Genomic DNA, 23,885 nt, shown 5'->3' with positions numbered 1-23,885 from the left:
CTTGAGCACCCCCCATACTGAACAGACTGTGTCCAGGGAGAGGTAATTTCCATTGGGCTTAGCACCCTCACTAATTTTGAAAAGTTGGCTCCAATGAGTAGACGGGGACTAGACAGGTAGGTTGGATTGTTAACCTGATGGCTGATGCCACCATGGACTCTCGGTGGTGAATTAATGGAAGGGGCGACATTCTTGAGGCAAAACTAAGAACAGACTTCACGGAGGCCTGAGAGTGGCAGATGATTTTTAATTTTTAAGGAAAGTTGGGTAAAATTAGTGTAGGGTTCAATCAAGCTAATAATGACTGTGGCCTGTGAAACGAGGTGCTCAGACTGTGATCTTTATTCACGATCACACTTTAGTACTATCATGCTTGGGATGTTAGTTGAATTTCGCACTAGTACCTTTTTCTCTTGCAGATATGAATACAAATTCCCATTAGATGGACTCCCCCCACATATTTAGGCATCCAATAGATCAGTTTATCTCAAACTGTGTGCCACGGCACAGCGGTGTGCCCCAAAGAGATTCTGGGTGTGTCACAACAGATTCCAGAATTTTACTTTATCTTTTAAATATAGGCAAGAGTCTTATCAATGTTATGAGCATCTTTGTGCGTAAGGATTCAACCGCCCAGATACGCATCATTCTTTTAAATGATTGGTCCTTGAAAACTTAACAACAAGTAATTTTATTTTTATTTTGTATGCAATAGTTATCCTAACTTGAGCAACAAAGCAATCAAGGCTTTTCTTACCATTTGGATCTTCTTATCTTTGCAAACTTGGACTTTCAGCTCTGACAGAAATTATATCAAAAAGAAGAGAATGACTGGATGATGAAATGCATGTTTACTTGTCAACTATCGAGCAGCATTTTGAGTTAGTTTGCACTTGAAAACAAGCATATTCATCGCGTTGTTGATATAATTACCCATATATAGCTTAAATAATTTTAAGTAAATAACTCTCAAATTTAATTTTTTGTTGGTTGGTTTTGCAATTTTATAATTTCAATTATAATGTGCCATGAAAAAAACATTTGTTCCATTTTGTGTGCCGGAGCTAAAAAAGTTTGAGAGACACTGCAATATATTATATAAACCGCTTGGATCCTTTTTAGGCTGTTATGTTAATAAATATAAACAATAGATGGTAGGCACGACAACTCAAGCCCTCTTCTTTTAGGAGGAAAAAAAGAGATCTCCAGAATTTCAACTGGAGCTTGAATTCCAATTTTTGTTGAATGGGAGATTAAATTGTTCTTGCCACCGAATTGTCAAAAATGATGTCCTTTTAAGATTGAGCTCTTTATAACCCTATAGTTCAGTAGTATAGGCATTTTTGCAGTACATTATTGGAATTGATTTGGATGCAACAGAGTGGGTGCAAGGGTGGTGGTTCCCTAAGTGCACTGCCCTCGTATTGACTTTCAAGTCCCTATTCTAAAGCCTCCAGCAAGATTTTGATAATTAAACTCAATGAATATGATCGTCATACAAACATCCTACAAAAATGTGGGTTAACGTATGAGCTGATAGTTCCTTGTGCTTGTCTGGTTGTCAGGATCTATTGCTTTGCTGTGATGGCAGCTACTTTTGCTGCCCTATTTCAGCAGGTTCAAGCATGATCTGATGGTTGTGAGGAACTAGCGTTAAAATCCTCGGTGTGATCGTAGATCAAAAACTATTTTATTGTGAACAATTAAGTTTGGTAGGAAGAAACTGTTCTTACAAACTTCGTATGACAGGTCAATCGCAAAGGTCCAAGAACCGGCCGCACTTAATATCCTCATTCACTCCCTTATCATTTCTAAACTGGACTACTGTAACTCATTATATAAAACCATCATTCAGAAACAACTAAGGCGATTGCAGTTAATCTAGAATGCATCAATAAAAATGATCACAAATTCAAAAAAATTTGACTACGTAACGCCTTTTCTGTGAAATGCCCATTGGCTGCCAATTCAGCATCATATAACATATAAAATTATACTTCTCTGTTTCAAAATTCGCCAGTCAAATCTTCCAGCATTCCTTGACAAATTATTTATCCCATATACTCCCTTTAGGACCTTACAATCCGGATCAAAATTTACTTACAAATCCCTCCTTAAAAATTATTAATACCAGAAGAACCGAGATATTTTCAATATACACACCACAGTTATGGAACACTTTGCCTTCTTTCCTTAGAGAAGAGCCAACTCTTTATAGATTCAAGAGCTCCCTGAAGTCTTTTTTTGTATAAAGATGCCTTTGTAGATTAAATCTCTGCTTCAAGCTCCTCATTCTTCCAGGAAATAGAAAATTTCCTTCGAAATCACTGGAGGCTTCAGACATTTCCTCTGCCAACTCAATTCTATTTCCCATATTAGTTTCTTTCCTATAATGATTGTAGTTCTACCCCTGTCCCTTTTGTATCAGGTTAGTCCTCGTCTGACCTTGTCCATGTTTTTAATTTGTAATACTCTGCCCTGTTTTTAATCATGTTTATCGCTTAGAAATATTATAAGTGATATTATCAAATTTTAAATAAACCTGAAATCTGTTTCAGGCTCTGGTTTCTGTTTCCTTCTGTCTTCTCTTAACTTGCTCAACAGGGTCTCCTGCCCATTTGACATTTCTTCTTTCTCCAAGCACACCGTTTATCTTCCATCTCTGTGTATGTGTTTTTCCCCATGTTAAGCATCTCCCTTCTCTGTGTCTCCTATACTTCTCTTTCTAGTATTTCCCCTGTGTCCATCTCCCTGCCTTCATCATCATCTCCTGAGGTTAAGCATTGAAGGGATGGTAACAAATGCACAGGTCTGGATCTAGGGTTTGAAGACTGGGTGCACACTGACACTGGGGGTGATACAAGATGTTAAAACTAGTTCCCACCTGATTCGCTGATTTGAATCATTTCACAGATTCACTTTGGTGAATCGATTTGTTCTCTTAAAAAATCGGGCTCGCCGATTCAGTGACCAATCCACCTCCCCACATACCTTTGGGCCTCCTAAAGCAGGAATGGCAGTGCTCTGGCAGCAAAAAGCGCTGCCTCCTGCTGGCCATCCACTTCCGCTGCTGCTTTAGGAGGCCTGATGTAAGAGCTCACATTGGGGGGAGGGGGGTATCGGTCGTGATGTGCTGCATAGGGACCAACATGATTTGAAGAATGACCAGACAACAAAAGGTAGAAAACATAATTTTATTTTCTGTTTTGTGATTACAATATGCCAGATTTGAAATGTGTATCCTGCCAGGGCTGGTGTTAGCGAGCGTGAGCTAGGCCCTAATAGAGAGAAGAGAGGGTTTTTTTTTTTTTTTTTGTTTATTTTATTTACACCGCAGCGCCAGCATGGGTAGGAGAGGGCAAAGGGGGTGGGGTGGATGATAGACCCACCAGGACGTTTGAAAAGAAACACCCAATTGGGTAGGAAAAGAGAATCAAATCGAAATATCGATTCAATAGGCTGAATCGAATTGAATCAAAATATTTTTCCCCTGAATCGGGCAGCACTAGTGAGGGTTGCTGACGGAGCCATATCGGGTCCAGTGCTGAGACAGCAGGTCATGTCTTGAATTGTGTTTCCCACCTTGTTGTGTTTGGCAAAGGGATGGGAATAGCAAGTGCTTCTGTAGAACACTTCATTTTAACATAAATGCTGGTACTTGGTTCTTGATAATTGCTGAATCTAGTGAGAATAGGGAAAACTTTTGGAGGTGCCTCAGCACTTCAAATCATTTTGTTGACGAATGTTCTTGCTGAGGTCAGAACTGTGCCCTCCTTTTGAAAGGTGGTGGGCAGTGAAGTGCCTTTCTTTGTAATGCCAGAGAAGGCCCTGTTTCTTGTTCTGAATCCTTATTCAATTGGTCTTTGTTGTGGCCTGACTTATTTGGCGGCTTGTAGCCCACAGAATATGCTTGTGCGCAGTGGGATTCTGTAGTCAGCAGTTGTCAAGTGGGGTCCAGTGATATATGGCCGTGTTTTCACAGAAACTGAGTGAGGCCTTTAAGCAGTGACTTTTCCCAGTGTCTGCTGTGTTTTCCAGCTGTGTTCTAGCTTCCAAAGCTCTTTGCTTATACCGGTGTCTTGAAACAGTTTCGACAGGCTGCAGCAGTGTGTATATCATGATATGAATATTATTTGTGGATGCCTATTCATTTCTTTATTGGTAACAGTGATTCAAGTCTGCAAAGGAAAGAGGAAGTCAATAGGTCATATCTGTATGCCATCCATAGCTGTTAGCCATATTTGGAATTCAGATGGACTGAAGGAAGCTTTCTTGAAGAGAAGCAACCACTTTCAAAGGACAGAGATTGGTAGGAGGAATGGCATCATACGGTGCCCACTATAGGTATAGATATATGAATATACTGTATGTAGGTATACATATATGTAGTGGATAGCTTATATCAGTCTGTTGACTTCATGGCAACATAGCAAATGATGGTAGATTAAGACCAAAATGGTCTATCCGTTTTTTGTAGATAACACTCATAAAACTTTTGATACAGCCCAACACCATCTCCCTGCTCCCTCCAGGCCATTACTTCACCCTCTCTTCCACTATTTCTCTCCACATTTGTCCCGAGCAAGACTAAATTCTGACCAAGCGATGGCTTCTACCATCTTTGCTAATATGCCATTTCAGTTCCTGCCATTGCATAAACACTATATACAGGCCCCCTTTCCTGTATCGCCACCATGTTTTACAGAACCTCCCCCAGCCACTAAGACTTGTGATGCTGTGATATCTAAAGATCCAGCCTCTCTGTGCTCGGCGAAGATTGAGTTTTTAATTATGGCCCCTCTATGTAGGTCCTGGAAGTTTGATGCTGTGGTACCTCTGCTGTTTATGGTTCTAACTGCCGCTCTAGGCACATGTACATAAGAATAGCCATACTAAGTCAGGCCTGAGGCACATCTAGCCAGTATCCTGCTTCTAACAGTGGCCAATCCAGGTCACAAGTACCTGGCAGAATGCCAGTGAGTAGGAAAATTTAATGCTGCCATTTCCAGTGCTAAACACGGGCTTTTTCCCTTATCTGTTTTAATAGCAGATCATGAGTTTTGTCTCCAGAACCTTGTCCAAACATTTTTTAAACCTAGATCTTCTTCGAGATATGGTGATCAAAATTGACAGGAGGCTAAGTGATTTTATATACACGGGGGTCGTTTAAGATCTGTACAAGCACAGGAGAAACAGAAACATCGCCTTTCCATTTATGAAATTAAAAAACAACTCAAGATAAGTGTTCCATTCAACACACTAATGTGAATATAGTTTACTAAAGTGTTGTTGAGGGGGGTGCAAGGGACATTCGAGTGCTGTGAGGGTCCCTACATACCACCGGTGCTAGTACTTGCAATTGTACTTTAAAGCACTTTTTGGTTGGTGATCTGAGCACTTTATAAGCACTTGTTGCACTTTATATTTATTTTTATATATATATTTATTGTGTATTTATCAACTTGTGGAGTATTTAGGATCAGAATTGTTCACAATATTGAAGGTGAGATCGTACCTTGGAGTAATGCAGAAGCATTATAATATTCTTTCTTATTTTCTTTCCATTTCCTAATAATTCCTGAATAAAATGGTGTGGTGGCTGTGTTAGTCCACTTTTAAAGATAATATATAAAAATAAAACAGAACAGAAATTTGTTAATCAGAAACCCAAATAGTAGAAAGCTTACATACTACTGATCTCAGAGCAAGCAGTGGCATCCCCCATTTCTGTCTCAATAGCTGACCGTGAATTTTTCCTCCAGGAACTAGTCCAAACTTTTTTAAACCCAGACATGCTCACCATTCTATTCTTTGAAAGAAAAAAATATTTCCTCCTATTTGTTTCAAAAGTATTTTCATGTAATTTCATCAATGTACTTTTTCAAAGACTAAAAAAAATAATTCACTTGTACCCATCCTAGAAAATCCTGAGTGGTGTAAACCTAAATCATATCTCCACTCAGCCAGCTCTTTTCCAAGCTGGAAAACCCCCTAACCAATCGGGCCATTAAAAAACTGCCTCTTCAATATACTTTTCCTAGTACTCTTCGCTATGACCAGTCTGTTCTCTAGAACAGTATTCTTCAACCTTTTTACACCTATGGACTGGCAGAAATAAAAGAATTATTTTGTGGACCGGCATCGGTCCGCAGACCGGTGGTTGAAGAACACTGGGCTAAGTCATGGGCCAGACCCTGCCCCGTAGTCCTAATTTTAACACTATTTTTTCCATTCATTTTTCTTATATACACACACAATATAATCTTATTAACAATGCATCGATCGCACCACGGACCGGCAGTTGAAGGACACAGTTTTGGGCCTGATGCACATGCCGGCCCTATGGACCGGCAGGAAATTTCTGTGGACCGGCACCGGTCCATGGACCGGTAGTTGAAGAACACTGCTCTAGAATAAGCTCTGTTACTGTCTACTGTAACCTATTTGTTGTCATGACTAGTCTGTCTTCAAACAATTGTGAATGTCTACTTGTAACCCGTTCTGAGCTTCTGGGAGGGTCATCGGTGTGTGCAGACTGGATGGGCCGTGGCCCTTATCTGCCATCAGTTTCTATGTTTATGTTTCTATGTCTATTGTAAACTATTCAGAGCCTCTGGTTTGACATGGTTTATAAGATTTCCTATGTTATCAATTTACTATTTTGAATCACAATGCTAAATGATTTGAATAAAATAGTCACTGATGATCAGACAAACATTTACCAAACTGTAAACATCGATGCAGAATAAAACTAGATTATAATAACCCAATTACAGCGATGCCTTGGAATCCGAGCTTAATCCGTTCCAGAACCCCGTTTGAGTTCCAAAGCATTCGAATTCCAACAGTTTTTCCCATTGGAAATAATAGAGACTTGATTAATCCATTCCTGGGTCCCACAAACTCAAATTTTAACAGTAAATACACTGGATTTTAAGGTAAAATATTAACAAATATTCCAAAGCAGCATTCAGATTCTGGGGCAGAGACACACACACATACAATATGCAGGGCGTTCGGATTCTGGGGCAAAATTTACTACAAAAAAAAAGTTCGGATTCCAATGCGTTCGAGTTCTGGGGCGTTGGATTCCAAGGTATCACTGTATTACATTAATGGGATAAAGCATCAATGGAACGCAAAGCTGGTGCTAAGAACCTCTTTTGCATAAAACCAACACTGGATTAGCAGCAGACCCTCTACATATCAGTGATATATAAAAATGGTTGAAAACAGAGGAAAATAAGTGTAGTCAGTAGGAGAAGAGAATTTTCAAGGTCTCTAAAGAACAGTAAACAAGTGAAGAGCTGCAGATACTGAATTGCATTGACCAACGCACTCGATGAGATGCAGATTTAAAAACTGTAAAGTAAGGGCTCCTTTTATGAAGGCGGGTTAGGGCCTTAACGAGTGGAATAGTGCGCATTAGCTGCTACCGCCTCCTCTTGAGCAGGCGGTAGTTTTTCGGCTAGCGCGCGCTAATCCGGTGCGTGCGCTAAAAACGCTTGCACACCTTCGTAAAAGGAGCCCTAAATGTATTCTCTCAAGCTGTAGAGAAATTAGGACAAAATTTCATGCAAATAAGAGATGGGAGCAAAAGCCAATCGAGGAATTGTTTTGACTATCGGGTCCCTGGCTTTTGATGCTTGTTGTTTTGCGTGGTGGTGGTTTGTATGTCTGTTGGCACTGCATTTCTATTTTCTCGCTCCTTCATTAGACGTTTCATGTATTACTTAATTTGTCCTCCGTTCTTTCTTCTCTCTTTCCCTCCTAGGTGTTCAGGTTTTTTCCATTCGCCTTTCACTAGCTGCTCCTTTTCCACAATGTCTGTCCCTGTTTTCTTCTCTCCCTTTGTTTTTCTTCAGCAGGTGTTTCCAAGCGTTGCATTTAGCTCTCTTCTCTGGGCCAGCTGTGTAGAGCATTGCTTTTTTTTTTTTTTTTTTTTCCTTCTATAGACACAGAGAGGGAGACGTCTCCTGGTACGTCAGAGCTCTTTTGTGTTGTTCCTTCTTCCTGTGACGTGCGTAGCTCTCTTTTTCCTTGTTCCAAGCCACGGCACCTCAATGCGTATATAGATAAGCTGTTTGTCAAAGCACTGCTCTGGCATTGCACACCTGTTATACCCCTTTCAGAGCAGTTCCTCCCTGGTTGGTTTAGTGCATAATGAGTCACTTAGACTACTGGATATTGTATATGATAGTACACTGATTGTTGTTTTTTTTTCCATTAGTTTATAATGTCTGCAATTGCATGATTTATACTGTGCTTAGAGCATCATGCGATGAGGCGTGTAATAAGAATGCATTTATTATTATTGTTCTTGTTTTCTTGAGCCTCTCAGTGCCTAAGGCAGACAGATGCAAATTTCATACTTATTGGTCTTTGGTTTTATTGACTGCGTCTGACCAGTTGAAAGCTAGCTCAGCGAGGCCCTTTTTAATTATTTGATGCCATGTTTGATTTGGCCTTTCTGTACCACTTTTCCCTTCTGGTTCCCAGTTGGTGGCTTGCAGCATCAGAAACGGCCTTTAGCCAAGCCAGGAGGGAGCAGGAGTGCTACCACTGTTCCAGGGAAACAGCAGAGCCCTCTTGAACCCGAAGCCCAGCACATGTCTTTGAAGTGGCTGCTTCTGCTGTATGTGTAGACAAAGGGAAACGGAAAAGGGATATGATCAGCTCTATATAAGCCTTGTCACATGCTTGTCACCTAGAGTCAGTCAGTTGCCTGCCGAAACTTGTACATGCTGAGTCATTGAGTGAATAAAGCAGAGTCGTGAGACACACCAGCTCATCTGTTTTCTTTGGACATTCCCACTGTTTGTTTGTCTGTGATTGGCTCGTGGAGGTGACTCTCCTGTTCTGTACGCTTGCCTTGCAATGTGCCTTTGTTTGTTATTGTTGTCGGATGCTATAGCTGGACGTGAAAAATTCCTCCAAAGCTTTCTTGCCCATGAAATGTTGTCCTGCCGCCATTCTCTTTCCTTCCCCCTTCCATAATTTTGTTTTGTGGAGGGGGTGTGGTAGGCCTACTGTACATGGTGAGGGCATTTTTCCATTTCCATGTGCACTATCTTCATCCCACTCTGCCACAAGTGAGCAGAGAGTGGCTTTAAGAACTCTGCAGTGGCCTGTGATCTGTCACCGATGGGGAGGAGGGTGAGAATTTTCTAATGTATTGCTGGCAGAATCCCAGGACGCTTGGTGTGGTATTCTGCGAGTGTGGTCGTGGGAGAAGGTGGATTAGACCAGAGGCATTTGGGAGCACCGCTAATCATTCAGAAGACCCATCAGAGTAGTTAATTGTTGGTAAGAAGTGGAACATGTTACTCAACAGCTGCCTGGTTCTGTGGAGCTCTGAATTATCTGCATGCCTTTTTGTGTATAGCAGGAGTTCTCAACCAGTTCTTGGGGGACACCCAGGCAGATGGGATTTTAGGATAGCTACAACAAGTATACAAGAGAGGGTAGGGTTACCAGATTTTGTTAAGCTAAAACCCAGACATGTGGCCCCGCCCCCAAACCTCTTCTCTCTCCTTCAACTCAGAACTGTGTCTGGAGGGCCTCCAAGCATGCACAGATGTGATGCAATGACATTACATGCATGCATATGTGTGATGTCATCACATCACACCCACCCGTGCTCAGAAGCCCTTCAGACACGGCCCTGAATTTGAAAACATGAATGAACTGCTGCTTTTTAAAAATTTGTCTGGACACCCAGACAGTCCTCTAAAAAGAGGACATGTCTGGGTAAATCTGGATGTCTGGCAACCTTAGCCATGGGTCCCTAAGTATCTATCAAAAGTGATTTATATTAGATGGAAGCTAGAGAGAGTGAGCCCCCCCCCATACGACTGTGGGCTCTCAGGCACTGCCTTATTGTTCCAATGGTCATCCACCCCTGCATGAGAGATATTTGCATTTACTGCCTTTAATGTGTGCTGATCTCTCTCATGCTTATTCATTTTGACTATCCTGAAGACCTGACTAGCATAAACTGCCAACCAGAGCAGGATTGAGATAATGGTACATGCCTTGGGTTTCCTTACATGGAAATGGTCAAAGAGAGACTGGGAACACACAAAGAATTTAGTGGGAGAGAAATGCAAACATATTGAATGAGGTTAGAGGGAAATCAGGAAATGTCAAGTCAGTGGTTGCAAAACTCTAGCAGATCTACAGGCTGGAATTCTGGAAATCATTCATTGGCAATTTATTTGTACTAACACAGTTTCCCCCAACACTGAATTCATGAAGAGTTAATATAGGTAGAAGGGTACTAGCCAGGTAGGGGGTTTGTAGTACATGCAGGATTCCTATAGGTTGGATTGTTAACCTGGTGGCTAATGCTACCATGGACTCTCGGTAATGAATTAATGGAAGGGGCGACCCACCTTTGCTCCCTGTGGAGGAAATTGCATATGTTTAAATAACTTCCTACTGACTTAGCCTAAAAAACTTTTCAAGATACCTATAAGATAGCCTTTGAGTCCTAGCAACTTGATGAGTTACAGATCTAAAGAGAGCTATTCCGGTAAGGTCCTCCAACGTCATCTCCATGGTTGTTTTCAACGTGTCCAGCCATCTGGTTGCAGATCACCCACTTCTCCTGGTTCTTTCAGTCTTCCCAAACATGATGTCCTCCTCCAATGATCTTTCTCTTCTGACAATGTGTTCAAAGTAAAACAGTTGTAACTTGATCATTTGGGCTTCGAGTGACATAGCCGGTTTCATCTCTTCCAGAATTGATTTGTTAATTCTTCTGGCGGTTCACAGCATGCTTAAAATCTTTCTCCAGCACCAAAGCTCAAATGAGTCAATCTTCTTTCTGTAGTATCCATCTTTCACATCTGTAATTGACAACTGAGAAAATGACTGCATGGACAAGTCTGATCTTCGTTTGGAGTACTATTTCCTTGCCTTTGAATACTTTGTTGAGCGCATTCATTGAAGAGCGACCAAGTGCTGTTCTAAGGAGTATTTCTTCTTTGCTAGTTGCTTCTTTGTTTACGAAAGAGCCCAGGAGATTGAAATCCTTTACAACGTCTATTCTTTTGCCTTCCATCTCAAAATCATAATCATTTTCCATGATCTTCATCTTGTTTATGTTCAGTTCTAATCCCATGTTATGACTTTCGGTTTTGATGTTTTCTCAATAGATACATCATGTCTTCTTTGCTGCTGGTGTGAGCGTTGTATCATCTGCATAGCTCAGGTTATTTATATTTCAGCCACCAACTTTGAAACTAACGCTCTCTTCTTCCAAATTTGCTTTTCTGAAAATGACTTCGCTGTAAAGGTTGAACAGATAAGGTGACACGATGCATCGTTGCCCGATGCCACGTTTTATTGGAAACCAATCAATATTCCAGTGCCGTATTCCAATGTTCCAGTGTTGCCAATATTGATATACTGTACAGGAGACTAGAGTGTGATGCTGTTTAATACTAGTTGTAATGTAGTTATTTACTTCATCATCTCTTAAATTTCATTAGAGCTTGATGAAATGTGGGAAAGGGACCTCAAGTGACTATTGAAAACTGGCTGGTTTTCAACAAGAATCTGGCAAATTCCCTTTGAGAGCACCTGGCAAGTTGGCAGCCTTCCTGTAACAAGGCAAGGCCCCCTATTTGTTGTTGCAGTGGAGCAACTACTGGTCCCTGAGGGCCACCAGCAGGTCACAGTTTCAAGATAGTCCTAATGAATATACATAGTTTGCATGCCTACTGCTTCCATCGTATGCAAAACACTCTCATGCATATTATTAGGGATGCCCTGAAAACCTGGCCTTCGATGATAGGAGTAGAGACCACTGCCCTAAGGGTTCAAAATACGACTTGGAAAAAGATTTTTTTTTTCTTGTAGTATTTGTGGAATATTATTTTTAACTCTTCATGTGTGTATGTAATGGGAATATGCACAAACAAAAAATAATTTTGGTTCTCTTTTTTTCTTTTTTTTATAAGGGAGGAGGGACTTTTCCGTAATTTTTCATGCTTTTTTTTTAGCTTTTCAGTCATTTAAATAGTTTATTTAATGTGCATTAGAATTTTTAATGCATGCAAATCAATTTTACACTTGTGAATTCATAGATCAGTGTGCATTAAATTGATTCTGCAGGTACTGAATTTTTAAAGGCACATCCCTAGGGTATAAAGGTACGTAATTATATTATGTGTCATGGAAGTAATATGTTTCAGCTTAGGAGGGGTATATACTACAAGAGAAAGATGAGGCCTGCAGTTAGCTGCTTATGAGTGGCACCAAATTGGAAGGTAGGAAGCGGTGAATTGGAAGGAAATGGCACTTCTTCTAGATGCATTAATGCTTCAAATATAAGTGATTAATTGCATTTGCATTTAGGGGTCCTTTTACTAAGACACGTTAGTGACTAAAATGGTTAAGGGACTGGAGGAGTTGCTGTACAGTGAGAGATAGAGAAACTGGGCTTCTCCCTTGAAAAGAGGAGACTGAGGGGGGACATGATCGAAACGTTCAAGATAATGAAGGGAATAGACTTAGTAGATAAAGACAGGTTGTTCACCCTCTCCAAGGTAGAGAGAACGAGAGGGCACTCTCTAAAATTAAAAGGGGATAGATTCCGTACAAACGTAAGGAAGTTCTTCTTCACCAAGAGAGTGGTAGAAAACTGGAACGCTCTTCCGGAAGCTGTTATAGGGGAAAACACCCTCCAGGGATTCAAGACAAATTTAGACAAGTTCCTGCTGAACCAGAACGTACACAGGTAAGGCTAGTCTCAGTTAGAGCACTGGTCTTTGACATAAGGGCCGCCATGGGAGCGGACTGCCGGGCATGATGGATCACTGGTCTGACCCAGCAGCAGCAATTCTTATGTTCTTATGTTCATTATAGTCTATGGACGCGTTAGCATTTAGCATGCACTAAAACAGCTAGCATGCTTTAGTAAAAGGACCCCTTAATGTAGATATATATGAGACTAGAGTGTGATGCTGGACTTGTGGGTGGGAGAAGAAAGAAATGGGGGGGGAGAGAGAGAGATACTGGATAGAGGGCACCTCAGTTAGATAGGAGGCAGCCTCTATCATTGGGCAACGCTGAGCTTTTTGCTGGTCTCAGTTAATGGTAGCTAAGCCCCTAATGTTAGTTTTCCTTTCTGCATGAAAACATGAGGGATCTTCTTGAAATCTTTCATTTCCCATTTTTTTCATAAAGGACCTATAAAACGTTTCTTAAAACTGGCCAAAGTGGGCTACGTTCCTTTTAGCTTATCCCTGCAAATGTTTAGTGAGGTATTTGGGAATTAAGTACAGTTGTGCCTCGCATAACGGACGCCTCGCACAGCGAACGCTGCGCACAACGAACTTCAGGTCTTGCTTCCCACAACGAACTTCGTTTCACACAACGAAGTCGCCCGAGCTGCATCCTTCCGCGCAGTGTGCGTGACGCTACCGGTTACCCTCCTCCTCCTCCATCAACCAAATGGGAAGTTACATCATGAGGGGAGAGGAAGGAGGAAGGAAGCCGTTGGCAGCATACGCACTGTTAGAGCCCCGTGGCTTGTGTTAAAGTTGTTTACAGACTTCAACAGCAGCGGGAGAAAGCAGTCACCGGCCCTGTTTCGCCGATCGAGGGGGGGCCCTGTTTCACCGATTGAGGGGGGGTGCCTGGTGTTGCCGATCACTGCGGGGAGGGGGCAGGCTTTGGCAGAGGTGGGAGAAAGCAGTAAATGAGTGGAAGTTGGCAGGCCTGGGGATGGAAGGGCAGTCGAAATACGGTATGTTGGAGCAGGGGATGAGAGGGAGGGAGAGAAGGGGAAATATTGGACAAGGGCAGAAGGGATGCTAAATCATAGGGTGACAGGCAGAGAGAACAACAGGAAAAAGAGTGGAAGCAATCTTGAACCCTGAGGGTGAGGGAAGAGAGAGGTGGTGAGATGATTGATCATGGGGAGAGGGACAAAAGGGAATAGAGATGGGATAGGAAGATAGTGGAAGTAAAAGGACAGGGAGATGTCAGGAGAGGAGATTATGGGCTACAAGAATGGAGGGAGGAGATATGCGTGAAATTGTGGGACCGACCAAGGGACGGGGGTGGCAAGGACATGAATGAAAGGAAGATAACTTCTAGCCCCTCACCGCTGCTGCTTTCCCGCTTGTGCCTGATGCTGACAGCACAAGTTCTTCCCACTTCCATCATCTGCCTTCTTCTCTCTCTCCCTCCCTCCATCCCAGGCAATTCACTGAGAGGGGCAGGATAACTGATGGCACTGCGCTTAACTGCCCTCTCTCACTGTAAAATTAGACTCTACTTAGTCTGTCTTTAAATTTAAAAAAATGTGTGTTGTTTTAAAAAACAATTATGTTTTTAGATGTATCTAAATAAAAATAATAACAAAAAATTTATCTTTTTTTATGTCATCTTAGCATATTTTATGCTACAGAACGAATTATTTTTTTTTACATGTATTGTTATGGGAAAACGCGTTTCACATAACGAACTTTTCGCATAACAAACTTGCTCCTGGAACCAATTAAGTTCGTTGTGTGAGGCACCACTGTATACCTTTTTTTCTCTAGACCACTTGAGGGAGTTTCTGAAAGTCAAAAAGATCATCAAGGACTGATTAAGTGATGGACTATTAGCTAGATAGTAACCGGTTTCACACTAAGCCTTTTCTTTTGAACTTATTACTACTTTAATATCTCCATTATAAAAGATTCCCCCCCATAATTGTGGTCTAAAAAAGGGATAAGTAATATTCTTGTATTTGATTTTTGGTTAAACTGGTAAAAAGTTGTTTCTTTCCTGTGTTACATGGAACAAGATTATTCTAGTGAATTGATGTGAAAATTCAATAATAAAAAAAACCCAACAAAAACTGGCCAAAGCACTGAAACCCTATGGAATGAATGAAGTGGAATAGGTGGAATAGGTTGTCTACTCTTTCCAAGGGGACAAGGGGCTTGTAATGAAGCTACTAAGTAGTAGATTTAAAGCAAATTGGAGAAAATATTTCTTCACTCAACTTGTAATTAAACTCAGGAATTCGTTGCCGGAGAATGTGGTGAAAGCAGTTAGCTTAGCAGGGTTTAAAAAAGGTTTGGATAATTTCCTAAAAGAAAAGTCCATAAGCCATTATTAAGATGGACTTGGTGACATCCACTGCTTATCCCCAAGACAAGTAGCATAATATTTGTTTTACTCTTTGGTATCTTGCCAGGTACTTGTGACCTGGATTGGCCACTGTTGAACATAAGAACATAAGAAACAGGATACAGGGTTTGGTGGGCTTTCAGTCTGTCCCAGTATGGCAACTCTTATGGTCTTATGTTATGTTCTTATGAGACCCAAGGAATCTGACTCGTAATTCCATGGGGTCTAGGTCTTTAAGAGGCCCTTCCTCAAAATACTTTCCAAATTATGTTTAGTGGTGCCGTTGGTGAGGTGGTAATGCTGCCAGGAATATGGGTGTCATTGTTATGACAAGCCACAAATGGCTCAAGATCAAATAGCCTCAGACACACCCAGTCTCTGTGCACTGCACCTGAGCATGGTACAGTAAACCAACATACACCCTGCGCAGCTACAAATAACTTGATAAAAGTTAGTTACCTCCCAGTTTCAGGATAGAAACATAGAAATATGATGGCAGCTAAAGCCCATATGGCCCATCCAGCCTGCCCATCCGCAGTAACCATTATCTCTTTCTCTCTCTGAGAGATCCCACATGCCTATCCCAGGCCCTCTTGAATTTAGACACAGTCTCTGTCTCCACCACCTCTTCTGGGAGACTTTTCAATGCATCTACCACCCTTTCTGTAAAAAAAAGTATGAGATTACTCCAGAGCCTATCACCTCTTAACTTTATCCTATGCCCTCTCATTGCAGAGTTTCCTTTCAAATGAAAGAGACTCGACTTGTACACATTTACATTACGTAGGTATTTAAACATCTCTATCATATCTCCCCTCTCCCGTCTTTCTCTGGATATGTGGAAGTTTCCTCCTGGAACTGCCATGTGGGCTGCTCTAAGGCCCCGATGCACAAAGGAATTAAGATGGTTACAGATTTATCCAAAATACTGCAATAAAAATCATCACCGTCCAGAAAGTTTGATCATGTTACACCCCTTCTAAAGCATGCTCATTGGCTACCAATAAACCATAGAATTACATTCAAAATATCTTTATTAACTTTATAAAGTACTATCTTGGAAATCTCCCCTATTCCTAGATAGATTACTCATTCCCTAATCACCTTCAAGAGCATTGAGATCTGATGACAATACCTGGAGGGATACTATCTTTTCAGTTGTAGCCCCACAAACCTGGAATTCACTACCAAAACAATTGAGAGAAGAGAAGTCATTAGATAAATTCAAAGGATCATTAAAAAGCTTTCTGTATAAAGACGCTTTCAACAGATAGAATTCCTACAAGGCTCTGCTTGTTGTTTTTCCTGTCTTCGTGTTCTGTCCTATAATTGTTTTCTTCCTATTACAATTGTAGTTCTCCCCGCATTCCTTTCTTATCCAATAAATCATGATTATCCATGTTAATGTTAATTGTTTTGTCTGTCTTCCCCATATTATATTGTATATCGTTTTGAATTTAGACCTCATTTAGAATACTGTGTACAATTCTGGAGGCTGTATCTTCAAAAAGATATAAAAAGGATGGAGTCAGTCCAGAGGAAGGCTACTAAAATGGTGCGTAGTCTTTGTCAAAAGGCGTATGGGGACAGACATAAAGATTTTAATCTGTATACTTTGGAGGAAAGGTGGGAGAGGGGAGATATGATAGAGACGTTTAAATACCTACATAATGTAAATGCACAGGAGTCGAGTCTTTCATTTGAAAGGAAGCTCTGGAATGAGAGGGCATGGGATGAGGTTAAGAGGCTCTGGAGTAATCTAAGGAAATACTTTTTTAAAGAAAGGGTGGTAGATGCATGGAACAGTCTCCCGGAAGATGTTGTGGAGACAAAGGCTGTCTGAATTCAAGAAAGCCTGGGATAGGCACATGGGATCTCTTAGAAAGAGGAATAGATAATGGTTACTATAGATGGGTAGACTGGAAGGGCCATTTGGCCTTTATCTGCCATCATGTTTCTGTGCTTCTATGAGGTCCTCCAGACATGACCCTGAGCTCAGGGAAAGCAAGACGAGGTTTGTGTGGGGCGGGTTAGGGGAGGAGTGAGGTGGGGTTATGGGTGTGCCACAGAAAAACATTTGCTCCGTAAGTGTGCTGGAGCAAAAAGAAAGTTTGTGGGACACTGGTCTAGAGGTTGGAATGCTGCAAACAGAAGATCTCACTCAACCACCAGTCTCTCTCGAAGCATCTGAACAGCGGCTACCTTATTGACACTTATTGCTGGTCCTAGGGTTTCTGCAGAAAATTCTTGAGGTGATGGGTTAAAAAGTATTTTTGACAACCACATCTTGTGATTGGTGCAGTGTTTGTGACCTTTATAAGAAAATGTGATGATCGTGGATGACTGATGTAGTAGTATTTATGAACGATTTCCCAGTGGGAGAAGTATCTTCACCATGTAGAAGTGACTATCAAATGTGGCATCAGTTTGTTCACAATGTGGGGAGGGGTGCACAGTAGGGATGTTGTAGACCAGGGGTGCCCACACTTTTTGGCTTGCGAGCTACTTTAAAAATGACCAAGTCAAAATGATCTACCAACAATAAAAATGCTAAACATATATATATATATATATACACACCGAGTGTACTTTGTATTTATGTTCAAATATTTTTTTATTATATAGCCCCCCTCCCCCGAAGGCCTGACCCCCCCCTGAAGGCCTGCACTACCCCTTGAAGGACTGCACTCCCCCCTCCTCCCCCCCCCCCCCCGAAGGCCTACCCTCCCCACATCCATTTACCTAATTCCAGCAGGGAGCAGTCTGCAGAGAGGATCGCTGGTACTTTAGCGATCCTTGCAGGTTGCCATAGGCCTCAGGAGCTGTCTTCCCTCTGCCCCAAGCCTGTCTCTGACTTAGAGGAGGGGCAGGACCACGGCAGAGGGAAGACAGCTCCTGAGGCCTATGGCAACCTGTAAGAATTGCTAAAGTGCCACCTGCCACCGGCCGTCTCCCATTCGTCCCCTTTGGAGATCCCCACAGGAATAAGGAAGTTAAATTAATAGAATACTTAGGCACAGAAAAACAAAGAAATACTTCCAAGAACTGCCCCGTAAGAACTGCCTGTCACAATGCTCATTAGTGGAACTGAATAAAAGACAAGTACAATGGATTTAGAAGGGGGACGATCCGCCTGGGTGCACGGCTTGGAGGGGCGCACAGCCGGCCAGGTCCGGGTAATCCTGCCTTTCTTTTCCCCCGGTCCGTGCTCGGGACTCGCGCCTGCCTGGTCCCGCGCCGACGCTTGAATGGTGCCGTCAACTCCCGCGAGTCTCGCGATAACCAACAGCACCATTTGGGCGGCGGGTGCGAGCCCCGTGCGCAGACCGGTGGAAAGGAAGGGCAGGAGGACCCGGACGGCTGTGCATCCCTCCAAGCCGTGCACCTGGGGTGGGGGCGGACCGCCCCACCTCGGTACGCCACTGATTGGGAGGCCGATTTTGGGGTTTTAAAAATTGTATATCGGGCAGCATTAGGCCTCGCTCTTACCTCAATCATTACAGGCGCTTCTATTTCTTGTGATGCGCTGAGCTCCGTCCCCCACCGACCTTCACCCCGCCCTTCCAGCACTCTGATTGGCCAGCGTTCTTTAAGAGGCGGGCCGGTCAGGAGGGGAAAAAAAGAGAAGGGAACCTGCTGTGCGATCGACTGGGGTCGCCTGAGCGAACGACCTGTCGATCGCGATCGACGCGTTGGGCACCCCTGTTGTAGACGGATCAAGGAAATGTGGCATTGAAATGATGTGGCAGGGTTAGTATTTAATAGATCAACAACATAAATAATGATGCATATAAAGAACAAATAGTTTGAAGACAATAAACATGAAAATGGCCCCTGGATAGAACAGGCTAAAGGTGGATCATTCAAAAGGTAGGGGTTAAAAATAGACATTGTTTGTTTGTGTGAGACATCAAACAGGAAGCATTGTCCTTGGTACCTGCACATATCTCAACCCTTGAACCCAAATACCCCTTATTCTTTCCTGAATAATCAAAATTATAAACTGTGAATTTTTCCTTAATTTCTCCTGAATTTTCCCTTACAAGTGAAGCCTTTTCAGATGTTCCACCAGCAGTTTCAGTGCTTTTCGAACATGAATGGATGTTTTTCAGTTTATTAAGAAACTACCTGTGTATAACACCTCTGTTTTCTTCTTGGTCACAACGCAGTTCAGTTGGACCCTATTCATGCACACCTATCATGAGCTTGTCCTCAAATCTTACAGCACTTAAAAATAAGCATTAGAGTTTAAGGGCATCAGTTCTTGATATGACTACTGTTATATGTATGTCTTCCCCAACCCATGTTTCTAGTGTGGAGATGTTGCCTACAATATGTTTATTGACCTTTGTATCTACATCTCTAAGTGTTGAGCATGTGACTTTTTTTTTGCCAAGCAGCTGAGAGAGATTGCGCTTTCCCTAGGGTATGGAAAAGAGGGAACTGGAGCAACTGTTCTTGATCCCATGTTACCTCAGGCCCTGCACTGTCATGATAGACCTATCTCTGTCATCACTTCCTGTTCCTGTTTGCCAGTAATCCTGTGGTGATAGAGGAGAAAAAAGGTATGGTGTCAGATAGCCTTGGAAGGGCCCCTTTTGCGCTCCTCAGCCTTCAGGGTGGATCACCCCACTATTTTTAGCCTTAGATAGAGGCCTGCTCCAGGTGGTCAGGCCTGGAGAAAAGATTTTTATATATGTTTTGTGTATTATACTGTGTTTTGTTCTCGGAATTTTGGTGTGGGGGTGGTTTATAAGGTAACCCAAAAATGTTTCTTTGCCTTTTTACAGCCAGTGGAGGCGACGGACGATGCTTTCTGGGACCAGTTCTGGGCAGATACAGCTACCTCGGTTCAGGATGTCTTTGCTCTGGTGCCAGCAGCAGAAATTCGAGCCGTGAGGGAAGAGTCTCCTTCGAACCTTGCTACTCTGTGTTACAAGGTACGTTGCCCTGTCTCATTTATTTATATACTGCCTATCAAAGTCCTCAATCAGCTGTTCTGGTGGACTCGCAATCTATTTAATGTACCTGAGGTAGTGGAAGATTTAAGTGACTTGCCCAGGGTCATAAGGAGCAGCACAGGAGTTGAACCCATAACCTCAGGGTGCTGAGGCTGTAGCTCTAACCACTACACCACACTGTCCTCCACTCTCATGCACTTATTTTCTCTGAGTCTCTCTTGGTATGGCCATGCTTCATCACAATGTGTGTAAATGAATATAATGAAAAGGCATGAGAGAGATTTGTATGCTTACCACCAATTCTGAAAATCTGACTTTTACTACTGTTCTAATGCACTTTTAAACATTTATTTCCATTTTAGTGCATTAAAAAAAAAGATCTGTAAATTTTAAATGTGGTGGTAAAATAATCTGCATTAGATTTTAATTCTAGTACTTTTTGTATTGGTCTAATGAAGGCCTTGAAATGAATGCATGAGGGGTTTTTACAAGATTTACATGAATTATAGTAGTTTTTTTGAGAATGACTCGCCTCTTTGAAATCGCTACAATAATGGCTGTGACCGCATCCCATCGGTTTTGAGAATCTAGCTCTCATTTAGGCCAAAAAGATCCTGACATAAATGTAGCATAGTTAAGGATTCAATGCCTACTGGTGCTTAGGACTGCTTGGGTGCCACTTGGTACGATTCTCTAAATGGCACCTAGCGTCTGGTTGACGATTGCACTCAATGGCACCTACAAGTGTGTAACTGTTTATAGAATCGGGACCTCTATTTCTGTTTAATTCCTGTTATTCTTATCTCTTGTCTCTTTATTCCATCTCCACTTGCACCTTGTGCTTCCTATTAAGATATTTTAATAGGTATTGTGTACTATTCACCACTGTGATATGCTACTTTACATTTTTGCATTTTTAGTAACTATTTTTAGTAGTTTTTATTGTGTCATCCAGATGTGTGACTTTTTCCACTATTTTTGTCGGTCATATCTTTTGTGTGGCTGTTTTACCCCTTTGTTGTTGTTTTTTTTGACATGATCCGTAACATGCTATATATAAAGAGGCAGAATCATTAAGAGGTCAAGCTGAATTGTGTCTTTCTTAAACCATAATTTCACCCAAATTCAATTAAATTCAACTGACGGGAACAAGCCTCAGAAAGCAGAGTAATTTTCCCACATTGGAATTTCTTCCAAGAGAAGAAAGAGTCTTATCTCTTTACTCCTGATGAAATCACCGGCTTAAGCCCGTCCTCCCTACTATTATTTAGACTATAAATTAATTACATTATTTTATTAAGAATCCCTTAATTTATTCTTCATTAATGTCTTGTTAATTAGTCTAATATAAATCTTAAATGCTTCATCAAATTTTTAAAAACCTTTATAGCTCAAAAATATCTCATAACTGGTTAGGGGTTCTCTAAAAAGCTGTTAAAAAGAACTACAATTCATCTGTGCTATGTCATAATGTATATTGTTATTTGAATATTTTAATTACTGTTATAACTGTTTATTTTCTGTGTCTGGTTTATTTGCTGCTCATTGCCTTGGGTGATTACATTTTCAACTAAGTGCTTTTGTATTTTTCTAGCTATGTACATTCCCAGGATCTAACTTGAGCTGGATCAGTAGTATAGTAAGGGGAGTGGAGCGGACTGCCCCAGGCATCATCTTGGTTGGGTTGCCGGCACCTCTCCGCGGACCCCCCCCCCATTGCCATGCTCACGCCTTCCCTTCCCCCCACCATACCTATTTAAATCGTCATCAACATGAGCAACTTTTCTGGCCTGCTGCTTGCGCTGGCCTGGCTCCTCTCTGAAATCATTTCTGTGTCGCAGGACCAGGACTTGATTCTAGCGCGAGCAGCAGGCCGAAGAAGCTGCTCATGCTGGTGATGATTTAAAGAGGTACTGGGGGGGGGGGAAGGGAAGGTACAAGTGTGGCATGGGGGGCAGGGAAGGAGGGGGGAGTACCACCATCCCAAGGTCATCCTACCCTCACTACGCCACTGAGTTGGGTTATCTTATTGTGATCTGCATTGAACTTATAAATAAATGTGAAATGTATTATATTACATTACAGCTCGTAAATGGAGCAGTAATGTAATAAATTGCAGTGTGAGTGGCAGCGTGAGGGCTGTGATTGTGTGGGCACTAGAGGGTGGGTAAGTAGGCAGGGCGCGTTCAAGTTCAATTTATTTAATATACCGCAAATATAAAACCAAAGGTAAATCTAAGCGGTTTACAATGAAAGTTTAAAATAAATTAACAATAAGATAAAATAGGGTAGGGAACAAAAAAAATAAGCAAACCATAAAATACAGTTAAACAGTCCAAATCATCCAAGAAATACGAGGAAAGGAGGGAGTCGGTAGGTTGCAATAAAACAAAAAAGGTTGAGGAAAGGGAAGGAATGAACAATATGACAGGGTTGAAAACTAAGGTTTGTTCTGCCCACACTAGTTGAGATAAAGTTAAGAATGGAACTTCAGAGAAAGGTTACCTAGAAAATTAAGAACAGAAAGTCACTTCTCAAAAAATCTCATTGGCTCCCGGTGGCACATCAAATAACTTACAAGATATGTCTACTAAGCCTTAAATCAATACTTTATAAAACTCCTTCCTTTATTGGCAGAGTCTTAATACCCTATGCCCCCACCCGATCACTTAGATCTAATGATCAACATTTGTTGGTTGTTCCCTCTCTCAAATCCATTAATACACGGAGACAATTTTTTTCAGTTGTCGCTCTGCAATTGTGGAATTCCCTCCCAATACACATAAGGGAAGAACATTTCATTGATAGGTTTAAAAGAAACTTAAAATGCTTTCTTTGTAAAGATGCTTTTGACTGCTAGTTTTTTTTATAGATAGGTCATACTTTTTAATTCCAGCTTTTGATATATATATATATTTTTTTATATCCCTCCCTATTGTTATATCCCTTACTCATCTCATTTACAATCATGCATTGTATTTCTTCCCCCACTTCCCTTTCAGTCCTGTTTGTTATGTGATTTCTCTGTTATTTGTATTGACTCTCTGAATTTGATGATTTATTATTATTATTATTATTTTTTTTAGATTTGTTCATCGCTTTGTATTAAGCTTAAGCGATTCATCCAATTTTAATAAAACTTGAAACTTGTATGCCTTTTAATTGCGTCTTGAAATTCGCGAATGATTTTTCTGAATGGAGATAAAAAGGCCGAGAATTCCAGAGAGTTGGTAACATGTGGAAGCCCCACGTCCTGACACTTGGCGTGGTTTTTATCTTGCAGGCTGTGGAAAAATTGGTGCAGGGAGCCGAGAGTGGATGTAACTCTGAGAAAGAGAAGCAGATTGTCTTGAACTGCACTCGGCTTCTCACCCGCATCCTACCCTACATCTTCGAGGACCCCGACTGGCGAGGCTTCTTCTGGTCCACTGTCCCTGGAGCTGGCCGAGGAGGGGTCTGTATCTGTTGCATGTGAGGGGGGTCTTTCTGTGATATTTGTGGGTACAGAGAATACAAACCCCTCACCCGTCTATTCAGTTACTTGTATTGACGGTGGCATTTCACTAATTTAATGATATTACAAAGATGATCATCGCTCCTGAGAATGAACAAGTAAGGTTTTACCCTTTCCCCCCCTTAATCTCACTTCTCTGTTCCCTGCTCCCTTCCTTCAGTTGGAAGTTCACACTTGAGATGCTGGTTTTGCACTGATTGAAAACAAACACCCCTAGCTGTACCTTTTCGCTCCTACTCTAGAGTTGTGCAGGTTCTGGCCGATGTCTTGCCTCT

At 41.7% G+C, this 23,885-nt stretch overlaps 1 protein-coding gene across 1 annotated transcript in view; it reads left to right on the top strand.

Annotated features, from left to right (window-relative positions):
- Nucleotides 1-23,885, top strand: part of HID1 (HID1 domain containing) — an 87,115-nt gene that overhangs the window by 1,069 nt on the left and 62,161 nt on the right. The window contains exons 2-3 of the mRNA XM_033961768.1: nucleotides 19,926-20,075; nucleotides 23,380-23,550. Of these exons, the coding sequence (XP_033817659.1) occupies nucleotides 19,926-20,075; nucleotides 23,380-23,550 (321 nt within the window). The remainder of the gene's footprint in view (nucleotides 1-19,925; nucleotides 20,076-23,379; nucleotides 23,551-23,885) is intronic.

This window comes from Geotrypetes seraphini, chromosome 10, assembly GCF_902459505.1.
Source record: "Geotrypetes seraphini chromosome 10, aGeoSer1.1, whole genome shotgun sequence".
NCBI classification, from domain to species: Eukaryota; Metazoa; Chordata; class Amphibia; order Gymnophiona; family Dermophiidae; genus Geotrypetes; species Geotrypetes seraphini.
The sequence above is the reverse complement of the archived record's forward strand: the minus strand, read 5'-3'. Positions and strand labels throughout refer to the sequence as shown.